At 49.0% G+C, this 12,844-nt stretch overlaps 1 protein-coding gene across 1 annotated transcript; it reads left to right on the forward strand.

The window, feature by feature from the left end:
- The first annotated feature begins 6,795 nt into the window (after window positions 1–6,795).
- On the forward strand, window positions 6,796–8,345 carry LOC115314092 (hepatoma-derived growth factor-related protein 2-like). Its single transcript, XM_029973095.4, has 2 exons — window positions 6,796–7,045; window positions 7,558–8,345. Exons 1-2 carry the CDS (start codon window positions 6,973–6,975, stop codon window positions 8,337–8,339), a joined length of 855 nt encoding a protein of 284 aa, XP_029828955.1. The 5' UTR covers window positions 6,796–6,972; the 3' UTR covers window positions 8,340–8,345.
- Window positions 8,346–12,844: the final 4,499 nt, after the last annotated feature.

Consider the following 12,844-nt stretch of genomic DNA (forward strand, 5'->3'; position numbering starts at 1 on the left):
CCTCGCTCCTTTGGCGTCGACGGCTGCCAACAAATGTCTCATAATCCCTCGTTGAGGCCGGTCCCACCATGACCCCTAGAGTCTGATACAAGTTAAGAAAGACAGCGGCCGGCGCCGCTCAAAGGAAGTGGTATCACCACGCGATCCAATGCGAGAGCGTCTTTTTCGTGACGTACAGTGACCAATCTTTTTTTCAAAATGGCAGCGCTCATGCAGGGTGCAGTACCGCCAATGTCGAGTGTGCAGGTGCATCGGCGTCTCCTTTCCTACGTCCCGCCTTCTAAATGTAGGACAACGCTTTTACAGTGGCACTTGGACTACGTGGGACGGACTTTCAATGCAAATTACACCCTGGTCGATCTCTGCGGTTCCAATGCGTTTTCCACCAAGTCAGATCTGTGGCGCCGATTTAAGAAGTGTCGCAGTCTTGAGGGCATTGATTTGTTAACGATTCTGGTGCTGCGACATTGATTGCGCCACAGACATATGCAGCGTGTTGACAAAGCAGGCACGGTGTCCCGAAATAGTATCACGGGCACGCTACTGTGTGGAGTTTAAACCCGTATGGATCGCGTTCAGTTGCCGCTGGCCCAAAAGTTGAAACGAGCAGACAGTTTCCGTGAATTCGGTGAAAGGAAAGAGCGCTTTACGTTTTGCGTGTTTGTTTTAATATCCACGGGCCATCGTTTTGGCTATAAAAACAGTTTCCACAAAAGCTAGCGCGGGTAGCACAGAAATGTTCACTTCAAACCATTGAATCAATACTGCGACGCATTATTTCTTCTCGCCTCTTACCAGCGGGAAAAAAACAAACATGTGAAATATATTGTTTAACCACAGCATGCACATTTACACATGCATTCTACCCTCTGGATTCAAAAACACATATAAACAACACATGTAAGAAACTGCGTAGTGCTATATATCTTGTGTTCAGGGTGTGGCTCATGCTTGTTTTACCTTTATTTCGCAGATGACTGCAGCATTGAGATTGTGTCATGGTTGTATATTCTTTATTCTGCAAATGACTGAAGCATGTTAGCAACACCAGTTCACGAGAACTTAACAGGTGAGCTTCTGAAAGTCACTGTTATCTTCGCCGGTAACAACTAATGGCCAAAGCCATTACAATCCCTTGGTTATAATCAAAATATAAAAAAAAAGAGAGAGAGAACACCTTATCCATCCCTGAAACAGTTCGAACTCAAGTCTGGTCTTATTTGCCAAAGCAAATCTCTTACATATTTTCCTTTTACGATGTTCCATATATGAATTATGACCGCAAATCAATAAATGTTAACATTTTGAAAATGTGAGTCATTTGTCATTTCTTTTCCTTGAAATCTAGTGAAAAATGTATCTTCAGCTGCCACGACCCAACACCACGGCATGAGCGGAGAGGGCATTCTTTCGAGCTGCTCGACTTCAAAAAATAAAATAAAGTGTCTCTTCAGCTACCACAAACCATCACCTCGGCACGAGTGGAGAGAGCAATCTTACGAGCTGGTCAACTCGTGTACCTTAAGAAAAAAAAAAGAAAAAAAAAAGTATATTCAGCTGCTGCTGCGCAAGCCACCACCATGGCAGAAAGCACAGTATGAGATGCGGAGAAGAACCAGCATCTTAACATTTCAATGCCGGTAACTCCCCGTTAGAAGAGTCGTCCTCCTTGAGGCAAATGATGAAGGGCTCTGGTTCACAGTGTATGCCCTTCAGTTCCCTGAACCTGGCTTCCTCTGACTTCATGTACTCAATTGCTTTACGCCAGTTATCGGGTGTCACTTCCTTCATCTACTCCATCAGAAGGACTTCCACATCCTTCATGTATTATGTCGTGTTTCTCGCCCCCACACCATTCTTCACCTCTGCCCAGATAAACTCTATCGGGTTCAGCTCGCAGTAGTAAATCAAGTACCGTATACACTTTGCTGACTATGTGGCCTGCATTGAGGGAGGTCTCATACAAGTAGTAAATGGGTCGGCCTTCCCGTCGGTGCTGTTACACCTTCTGTATGTAACTCTGCTGCCAAGTCACAATGTCCTCTTTCCCAATCATCACAGTTCGTCGGCTCCGCGTCTCCACCTTGAAGCCGGTGTCCAAGAGGAGGCGACGAATCGTCCAGGGTTCGAGAGACGGAAGACATTTCTTAAGTGTTAACTCGGCAGCGATCTTCCTCACTGTGGGCACATCGTTGCGGTGGAAGAAGTCGAGAACAGTTTCTCAGTGCCGTTAATGTGAAGGAATCGTACGTCACGATATGACGCCGGCTGCCCTTACCAGCAGTTCGCTTCCTTGATGGAGTAGTCAACTCACCGTTCTAGCGCTTCGCTTCCATCTTAATCTTCAACACTTTTCTATGATGGACGCCAGTCTGGTCATGAGACAGATGTCTTCCACACTCTGATCCTGATGCTGCCCCCGAAGCTTCATGTACACGTTCAATACAATTTGTCTTTCCCCACTACGTGGTATGCACCCTTGCTTATTCTCCTTGAAGATACTCCTGGTGTTGTATTTTTCAGTTTCACAAACGCGATGGGTAGTTGGGATTCCCGATCCCTGGGTGGCCGGGCTGCTGCCGGTGGGTCTAGCTGCTGCACGAGCACAAGAGGAGCTCCTGGTCGGACTGTTAAGGCCGGTTCACACATGCAGCGAAGCGCTAATGTAGCACTTCTCACGTGTCGTCTGCTACTTATTGTCTGCCATGAACAACAGTATTGACGGTGCGACACAAAGCTGGTGAACGCTCCCGTCAGCACGCGCATAGCGCGAGGTAAGCGCTACGCTTGTAGCGCTGCTACATGTGTGAACAGGCCTTTATTGCTCTTCTCAGTCATAATGCCACACAGACGGGTAGCGGCGGGGTTACCATCAGTGTATACGCTACAGAGCAGACGACGTTAGCCGTCGGAGGCACCATCTTGAGAAGTTGGGGACGGCGATGCGAAAATGAGATTCGATGCGATACGGTGCAAACGGGCAGGGATATTGCTTCCTTGGTTCCTATATTCTTCGCTTAGCTAAAATCTTTTTCCCAGTATATAAATAGTCGTTTATTGTAGTATGAGTAGCCAATGCTTGGGGGGGGGGGGGGATCGGCAGCGTCAGATTTCCAAAACTAAAAAGTCTGTTTTTCGTTTTGTTTCTCGTTTTAACTAGTTCCTGCTATATACAAAGTTTATTCCTCTTTTTAATGTTTGAATATTGTGGGGATTGCGATCCCTCAACATTCTGTTGCGTTAGCGTTTTGGCGCGCCGTGGCGGCCACGCTGACGTAGCGAGAGGTGGCACTGCTTACCACTGTGAGTGGCTCCCTCCTCTCCCCCTCTGGGGCGATTTCCGTAACGAACCCCCGCAGAAAGGAGATTGGCCACTTCGCACCCGTGGTTATCTTAAAACCAGCGGACAGCGGGATCTTGGGTCTCCTCTTGGGATTCGGCGGCGGCGACAACGGGGAACCGTCCGCCGCACCAGTGAGCGTTTACCCCGTCCTTTGTATATCTTTGTGAACGATCGTTCGGCCGTGGGCGATCTCCACACCAACGGCGTTCACCGCTGTTTTCTTGTTATTTGTTTCGTTGTAAATAAACAGATATTATCACCGTGACCAACTTGACTGGTGTCTGATTGCGCTCCACGAGCAGCATGCCACGCGAGTACGAACCCGCTTCCCGGTAGAGCGTCTCGCCGCGAACGTGGTACTCCCAAAGGCAGTGGCGACAAGGAGAACCACATTTTGGCGCCCAAGAAAAGGGCTGACGACCAGAATTCCGGTACGCCTGTGTGTGGCGACTGCTGCCGAGTGACGAGTCCTCGCGCAACCAGTGCTCACCGTGACGATGCAGACCGACTTCTCGGATTTGCTCACGCTGGCAACTGCGGCCGACGCATTCGCGCGGCCCCCATATCAACGGGAAGCCGAAATGCCAACCCTCCAACGAGAAGCGTCCTTCGACGCACCCCTGGAGCCGAGCATGCTTCTGACGCCATTGCGGACGGGCGCCATCGCTCCCGGATCTTGCCTGAACGCATCTGCTCTGCCGCCGGCACAAAGCGAAGCCTACCGGTCTCCCCACGGAGAAACCGCTGAGGCGCCTTATCACACCTTGCTTGAAAACGCTGCACGTGTGATTGAGAGTCTGACAGGTGCCTTGCGAACGACAACACTCGCACCACAGACCCAACGACCTCCGGTCCGAATTCCCCTCCCGACTTATCGGTCCCGACTTATCGGGGTTACGCAGACAGAGCGAGCGCTACGCACTTCCTTGAGGATTTACGGAAGTACCAATGCGCGATGGGAATGTCTGATCGTGAAATACTTGAGCGCATTCTGCCAATCGCGCTCGTCGACGAAGCCGCCCGCTAGTTCCGACTTGTCCGTGACCAACCCGGAATGCTCGGTCAGTTTTGAGAAGCATTCCGCCGCGAATTCCTTCCCGCCGACTACGAGAGAAGGATGCGAAGGGAGCTCTAACACAGAACCCAGCATCCGGACGAGTCTCTGATGGAGTTCGTACGAGCCATGCAAAAGCTTTTCGAGCTCGCGGAACCCTCAGCTCCCAATGCAGAGCGAGTGGAACGCGTCATACGCCAAAGCCACCCGACTTTCGCTGCGTATCTTCGAGGCAGCCGTTTCGGCGACCTGAATGAGCTGGCCTCCGAGGCCCGGCGCCTTCAGTGAGACACTAGGGAGTCTTCGTACACCGCGTTTCCCCCTCCACTAAGCCCTCCGCAACGAAGCAGCCGCTACTGCGCCGGCGCGCCCATAGCCTTGACTGTAGAGTTCCGGCTAGCGTAGCTGGTTGCGGCGAGCGCTGCGGGACAGCGGAAACGATCTACGAAAACTCCCTATTCTCGCTGCCCGTGCGTACCGGCCTCCGTCTCCAGCGTCAGCGTCCCTCGAACCGCGCTGCGCGTGAAGCGGGGACACGCCATCCCGAGCACCGAGCCGCTACGATTCCGCAAACTATGCGAAAGATCGGGGCCGAGATGCGTACGCAATCTCAGATCGTGCGCTCGACCCGTACTCCTACGGCAGACGAACAAGCCGGCCGACGCCGCAGTTCAGAACCACCGACTCGCGCCCCAACGAGGCAGCGAGGCAGGAGGAAACGAGGATCCCACAAGGTCAGCGAGCCTATGCACGCTACGACAGAGCCGGCGAAAACCAAAACGCACGGCGGAACCCCCGGCGAGGCAACGACAGAAGATGCTTTCAGTGCAATTGCCCCGGTCATCTCGCGCGCCAGTGCCGGAACGGTCAAACACGGAATCGCACCGTGCGGGAAACGAGCAAAGCCATCGGCAAACGGCCCTTGGACGGACGGACCGGTGGCTAATGGTGAATTCAGCTGGTAGATCTGGATCGATTTCTAAAATCTGCGAGGGAGGAGAAAACCCGCTCTTTTCGCCACGCTCTGGATCTACCAGGTGAAGATGCGGGCGCGGATTTGGAGCGGCCCAACGCCCAACCGACGTGAACGGAAACGGAAGGACACTCTTCCCGTGAGCCTCTAGCAGTCTCCCTCCCGGCCCTCCCGTCTCCCGTGCACAATTCCCCGATTCCCGCGCTTCTCCCTTCTGCAAGCGACAGCATGGCTGATCCCGCTCAGCTGTCAGATCCAGCCGTGCGCCAACTGCTGCTGTCCCTCCTCGTAGGACGTGAAGCAGCTGGATACGGCAATGGTGAGTTGGCAGAGGTCCGTGCTCCGAGGTCGGCGGATGACTTTCGGGCGAAACACAAAGTGGTTTCTGCGCACGAGCGCGCGTTTTGCGACCACTAAACGACATGCTCACGTTATTATGCTCGAGTTCACCTTAGGATGTACTGCAGCAGAAGCTCTACTTCGTGTTACCTTAGTGCGGACTAACCGTAGAGGCCGTACTAGCGCGAGGCGGTAGCTTTGACCGGCGCCCTCTCTGCGCGAACGAACGCTTCATGAGCTCGGGCTTTCAGCACGTGTGGCCAACCATAGTGCATGCTTAATTTTGAGACTTGTTCACCTGCAGGATGGTGCTGTGTTTGGCTCTGCTGCTTGAGCAAGGAGCTCGCGCGTATATAGGATGACCACGGGTCTTCCTGTCGTAAAATGGACCGCGTAAATAGGCCAAATAAAATTAAAGCAGTGAAAGTTTAGAGTGTGTGTTTTGGGCTCAAAAAGCAGACCATACAAGACATTGTTGTCAGCAACGACTCCTGCACTGCGTGTTCTTGAGGACACCATTGTTTTAGTTATTACTATTTTACTTTTCTATACTTCAAATAACATACCTAAATTGGGATTAGAAACACAAAAGACCTGAAAGCTTAGCCAAGCATGTGATTGAAAGGGTTGCACCCGGCCTCTTAGAGTAGCCGTGTAAACCACTTTCCTTTCCCCGTTATTACATTTTATTCCCATAATGTACATCCATGAAATTGGCACATAGTAAATGCATCACTTCAAGACACCTTGAAAAACTTCACTGCTCATTAGACCCCATATGAGCCTGGCTGCAGTAACATCCTAAGGCCGGTCGCATAGATGTATACATTCCTACATGCAGAGCTACAGTAACTTGTGGTCCAGAGTGACTCGGTCAACGGAACCGAAACCATTCAGCATTATCGATCTGCGAATATCAAAACATAACTGAGCGTGATGAATCTCCAACCTGCATCCAGTTGATGATTCAGGGATATGCTCTGGGTGTTCCTCTCTGGTACTCGCTATTATTGTCCCTGCTTCGGTTACTCGGAGGTAAAATCTTTGATCAAACTTATAAGCCGATGCATCTCCCTCATTCAGATGCTGCCACACCTGCTGCACTCAATGAAAATACCATGACAAACCTTGGCGATCTTTTAAGCCGGGCTGGTGTTGCTCGTGACAAGCAGTGCTTGCTCAAAATATTCAGTGGAAATTTGTTCTTGGGAGCCTGTGTTAAAATGGTGATTTGACAATGCTGTGAATAACCTTACAGGCCAAATGCCTCCTCCCGTGGAAGCGCCTTCAACGGAGGAAGTCCAGGTAGCCCCCAAGAAAACAAAGAACGCTGGCTGTAAGTGATGTCATTCTACTTCTTTTTTTCCCCGCTTGGCTAGAGAAAGGGGGCAGAACATTGGGGAGATTGATTCTTTGGGGCCATGTTGGCATAAAAAGCTATGTCCAGATTCTAATTCAAAAATCTACTTTTCCCTAAGAAAACCAGATTTCAGTATGATGTCCTCATTTCAACTTTTTATTCAGGGCTTGCATGTTGCATGAACGGGGAATGTGGAGGGGTGGCAATAATATCTGGCACGAAAGAGTTCAGGCAGGACCAATAAAAATGGCATGTGGATATCTTGAGTTGCGTTAGGCGGGTGGCACTTGGCTGTCGGCTCATGTTGCCGCCCCCCGGCGTCTGTACATATTCACACATCCAAATAAGCAAACGGCACCAAGCGTTCTATATTCAAGCCTGATCATTGAGTATGCAAGTAGTGCCTAAAAGCGTTTCGCTTCGTTGAAAACTAACATCAATGACAAGCCCTAAGTGTTGCAGTAAATTACTCAATATACCTCTTTCAGATGCTGAGTGGACACCTGGCGAAACAAAGCTGCTGCTTGATTACTACGAACGTTACTTTCCCCATATTGGACCACTAAAAAAATTTAAAAACAAAAAATGTGTATTTAGTAGAATCTCTGAAGACCTACAGACCATACTTAAATCACAAAAAACGCCAGAGCAGTGTAATACAAGGCTGAAAACGATACAAAAGCGGAAGCGACAAGCAGTCAGCTACAACGGCCGTTCCGGTGTGGGACCTGTCGACGTTCCTTACGAGGATGAACTGGATAGAATCAGCATGATGGATGACAGTATCGAGCCGGAGGTCTTCAGGGACGTGCATGGGGCAACGCACAAGAAGGCTATGCCAAGCCGTCAAGCAAGGGCGGCCGCAGCAGCAGCAGCTGCCGCAGAAGCAGCTGCAGCAGAAGCTATACCAACACCAGCCGACAGTGCCGTAGCGAGCACATCTTCCACAAGCTCAGAGGAGTCGTCCCAACCAGCCAGCAGTGCAGGCACCCCTCATCATTCAGGAAGGGTGAACTCTGCACGCATGGAGCATATGAAGGAGTTCTTCACTGAGATGGCGAAGCTTGAGGAAGCAAGAGCAGTACGAAAAGCACGACAGGACGAGTTGAAGGAAGAAAGGCACGCGGCCAAAAGGAAGATAAAGGAAGAAAAGTGTGCAGCCAAAAGGAAGCTAAGGGAAGAGATGCGGCTGGAACGACAAGAAATGCACCGAGAGAAAATGCGGCTTCTCGCCATGCTTGTGACCCAGCCTGAGACGAAACAGGATTGAAAGAATTTTTTTACAATAGCTGTATTCTTGACATGAGTGGAATTAATTCATAATTTGCAAGTGGGCTTTCCTTCTAATCTGAAGTGGATACTTCAAAAGATGGTTAGGTAAACTTACCTTAAAAAGTATTCGAGCATACAAATTCTATGATCATGGCAAGGGCACCTTAAATACTGCGAATAAAACACAACGAAAAGAGCGCATTTGCAAACATAACACACAAATACAGGAATATATTTACTGGAAGCAGAAATGTCTATTGAAATTTCATTTCATTTTTATTTGGATTTTCACCGGCAATGCCGGGTAGGGGGAGGCAGGGCAAAAGGCATTTCTGCCTGACGGGCCCCCACCCCCTATGAAGTTCAGAGCAGCACGCAGAGTACATTTGCCAAGCTAAAAAAATACGGCAGCAAACATGTTCCGTGACTAAAACGCAGAGCAACCTAAAAATAGCAATACGGTTAAGATAAAATTGCGATAAAATTAGACGGAGAAACAACAGTAACACTTGTCAGCTCTCAGTTGCTTTTTAAAAAGTTAGTTTAAACGGCAAGAAGAGACATAAAAATATGGACAGTTAAGGATGAATATATTTCACGCAAAACAAAATTGTCATGAGAACGAAACAAGAACATGGTCTAAAGCACAGTAGAAGACTCATTCCAGATCTGCAGGGGAGAACTGTGATAAAATCGGAAGCACAAGCAACATCAACGCTTGTCACAGCCCTTTGTTGCTATGAAAATAATAGTCTGAACGGCAAGACGAGACAAAATTTGGACAAATAAAAAATAAAATATTTCACGCAAAACCAAAGTGGTCATCAGAAGAAACAAGAACAAGTAGAAGATTCATCCCAGATCCGCACGGGAATGGTGACATGGTGAAGTAATGTTAAATTTATACACACGACACACATTCACATTGTGAATGTAGATTGTGAATCACTCTTCGCATTGTCATGGTACAGTGAACCGGTACTCTATGGTTGAATCTGAATATGCAATCCTTACCCTGTCTATCGACAGTCTTTATCAAAAGCCCAGATCCCATGGCTCGCTGGTCGGCGCAGGCTCGCTCCCGTACTGTAGTGTTGCTAACGTTGGGGGGGAAGGGGTCATGCTACAAATCTCTTCACTCTCCTCCAACCATGCCAGTACCACAGTATGGGAGCAAGCTCGCAGCCATGGGCTCTGGACCTCTGACGAAGACTGTACATTTGTCTTCAATATGGGGGTGAACACATGAGCGTTGTTCGATCACCATTACCAGCCCATCAAAGCGGTGCCAACACAAATAAAGACCACCACATGTTTCTTTTCTCTATGCATGCGCATTCTCTCACCATTATTCGTAATGGTGCTGCTTTGAAACGTGGTAGTCGCGACCGAATGGTTGGGACATGTTCAACCTCGTATTGAGGATGGCTGTACATGGGATAGGGAGGGCAATGTATACACTTGTGAAATTCAACATGGGATAGGGACCGCAATGTATAGACGCTTTCAGGCAGCCGTGCAAGGGCGTCGCCATAACCGACCTTCAGTTTTTGATCCCTCTTATTCCGTTCGTTTCACTTCATCATTATCACAGCAGGAGAGGTTATTGCCACTTTGGGTGTTACTGTGTCCTTCTCCCCAGCATACCCTACTGAAAAAAACCATTTGGCGCCCATATGAAAATAAACGGGTCCATACCGGTAACCGTTTAACCAGAATGATCCGATAGTCGATTGGTTGAACTCATATTTATCAGGACGGGAACAGTATGTGTATTTTAAAAAGGAGAGAACAGAATCATTACAAGTAATATCCGGCGTCCCGCAGGGATCGGTACTTGGACCGCTTCTTTTTATATTATTTATCAGCGACATGGGAAAGGACTTTGACTCCGCGGTAACTTTAAAGCACTTTGCCGATGACACTGTGATTTACTCCAATATCAGTTCCAATGAAGACCAACTAAATTTGGACAAGCACTTGCGTAAGATAATGAAATGGTGTGCTGACTGGCAGATGGAACTGAATATAAGTAAGACGGTCTACATGAATGTAACGCGCAAAAAACAACACTTGCAGTTTAACTACAGTATTAATGGTCTTCCGCTTGTTAAAGTTAACGAATATAAATACCTTAGAGTGCACTTAAGAAGTGACTTATGCTGGAACTCCCATATTGACTATGTATGTAAGAAAGCCTTTCAAAAACTATGGATGCTTAAAACAAAGTTAGAGTTCGCTAGCTCCGATGTCAAATTAATCGCCTTTAAGTGTCTAATTTTGCCAACTCTGGAATACGCTAGTCCGGTTTGGGAGCCATTCACAAATCAAAATATTTATAAATTGGAAAGAATTCAAAATAAGGCTGCTAGATTTATCTTTAATTGCTACCGGTCGACTGAGTCGGTCACAAAACTCAAGGAGCAAGCAGGCCTGCCTAGCATAAAGACCAGATTAGAAACGAATAGAATGAAACTTTTTTTTCAGATATTTCATGGTCATTCGATGTTAGATACCCGAAAATACGTCGTGATGTCTCCTCCGGTGTACCACAGAATAAAACATAGCTTAAATATCCAATCCTATCAATACTCTACGGATCATTTTAAGTACTCCTTTTTTGTTCGATGTATTGATTTCTGGAATAAGCTGCCTGAATGTATAGTCAACTCTCAAAGTGTGTCAACTTTTGTGAAGGAAATTGAAATATTTCTTTCTTCCCATGTCACCAAGGGATGTGACTGAATTATTGAATTCTTTGTGTGTCCTTGGTATGTTCTTGAAAATATGTACCACTCCTGCCTTGGCCTCACGGCTGGCAGAATGAATAAATAAATAAATAAATAAATACTGGTCACCAGTTTGTCAAAGGGGTCGCCCGTATGGCTCAAAGGGGTCCCCCGTATGAGCCATAACGGTCACCTATTTGGCAAACGGGTCGCTCGTCTCGGCAAATGGGCGACTCGTTTGGGCAAAGTTGTCGCACGTTTGCTCAAACCGGCGACCATGTTGCAAACTGCACCGGTTTAATCAAACGGCTCTCCGGAGCCCGTTTGATATTGAACGTACAGATCGGCGGCGTGGGCACGCCTAGCGTTTCAGCCGTGGCAGCCAATGTTTTCCGGAAGGCTGGGAACGCCGGTTCATCGATTTCAGATCGTCCGCGTAATGCAAGTAATTATATTTATATTTCAATTGCGCTGATTTTCGATTATACTGCAACTAAAACTAACACCTTTTTTTTTTGTGTTTTACGATATTTTTGACACACCTTTAATACTTTGTCCATCTTTGTTGCCTCAATTTACTTATTCAGCTCGAATCTCTCTCGCAGAAGACGCGACCGCGTGAAAGAATGTACGTCTAGACTCCGTTTCACTTTAATTCAAGACGCAGCGAAGGTAGCACGCGTACACGCGGCTGCAAGAACATCGAGCATTGCGAGAGCACGCCCGCCGTCGCAGCACTCAAACTACGAGCTTGCGCTGAGTTCTTTCTTCGCTCGGGCGCAAGCCGAGCTTCTGGCAGCCCCGCCGCCATTTCCAAAGTTCGAGCGCGCGCGCGCGCGCGCGTTTGTTCTTCGGGACTACAAAAACGCATCTCCCTGGAATGCCTGGGGAGAGGGAGAGGGGCTGTCCCGGTGGTCCCAGCGCCTTGACCTCGCCCCCTCCCTCCTCTCTTGTCACCCCTGTCACGTGACCCACAGCAGCGCGCGAGCTACACGCTGATAAGCATAGAGATCCGGAAGGGCGCGCCTTGCAGCCGCTTTTTTCTTTGTCTGCTTGTTGTCAGTTGCTGCTCGAAGTTCGCTCGTCCTACCTGCTTCAATCTGTCGCCTAACCCTGCGGTCTTATTGGGATGTCTCTCGACAACGTATTGGATGTGCACCAAAGCTATCAGTGTTCGAAAAGACCCACGTGTATGTCGGCAATGTCAGCGTCAAGCGCCTTCCGCGCGGAGAGCCACCTTGCCTGCCAGACAGAGACCCAGACAATCGACCAAAAATTTCGCCCAGCCCGGGCTTTCCCATTGCACCTCCGTGGAGCCCCCAGAATCGGGCCCCCCGGTTTACGTGACACGGGCGGGATTCCGAGGCGAGAGGAGCAAGGCGTCGGGTTACGTCTCACCGAGGAGAAGCCCCTTCGCAAACAGAGACGACTCCGGGACGCCGTACGATACGGACGGGACGACCGCTCTTCCCTCCGACATAATGTTACCTTGTGTAACCGATTGTAATCCCAGTTAATAAACGTCTTGTTAATTTTAAATCAACCCCAGTCTACGCATTAATCTTACGATCACCTACGAACTCCCAAAACCCCAACGGGTAACCTGACATGGCGCAGCCGACATCAACGGAGGGTACGAGCGGCCACACCCCGTCAACGAGCGTCAACGAAAGCGGAACCAAGGAACGACGCTTTACGGTCAACGACGCTTTGAACGCAGTGAACGCTGATGATCTTCACCTCTTCTCCAAATACGAGCTGGTGGAAGAATTGA

The sequence above is a fragment of the Ixodes scapularis genome, unplaced genomic scaffold, assembly GCF_016920785.2.
Source record: "Ixodes scapularis isolate PalLabHiFi unplaced genomic scaffold, ASM1692078v2 PGA_scaffold9__187_contigs__length_104089568, whole genome shotgun sequence".
Lineage (NCBI taxonomy): Eukaryota > Metazoa > Arthropoda > Arachnida > Ixodida > Ixodidae > Ixodes > Ixodes scapularis.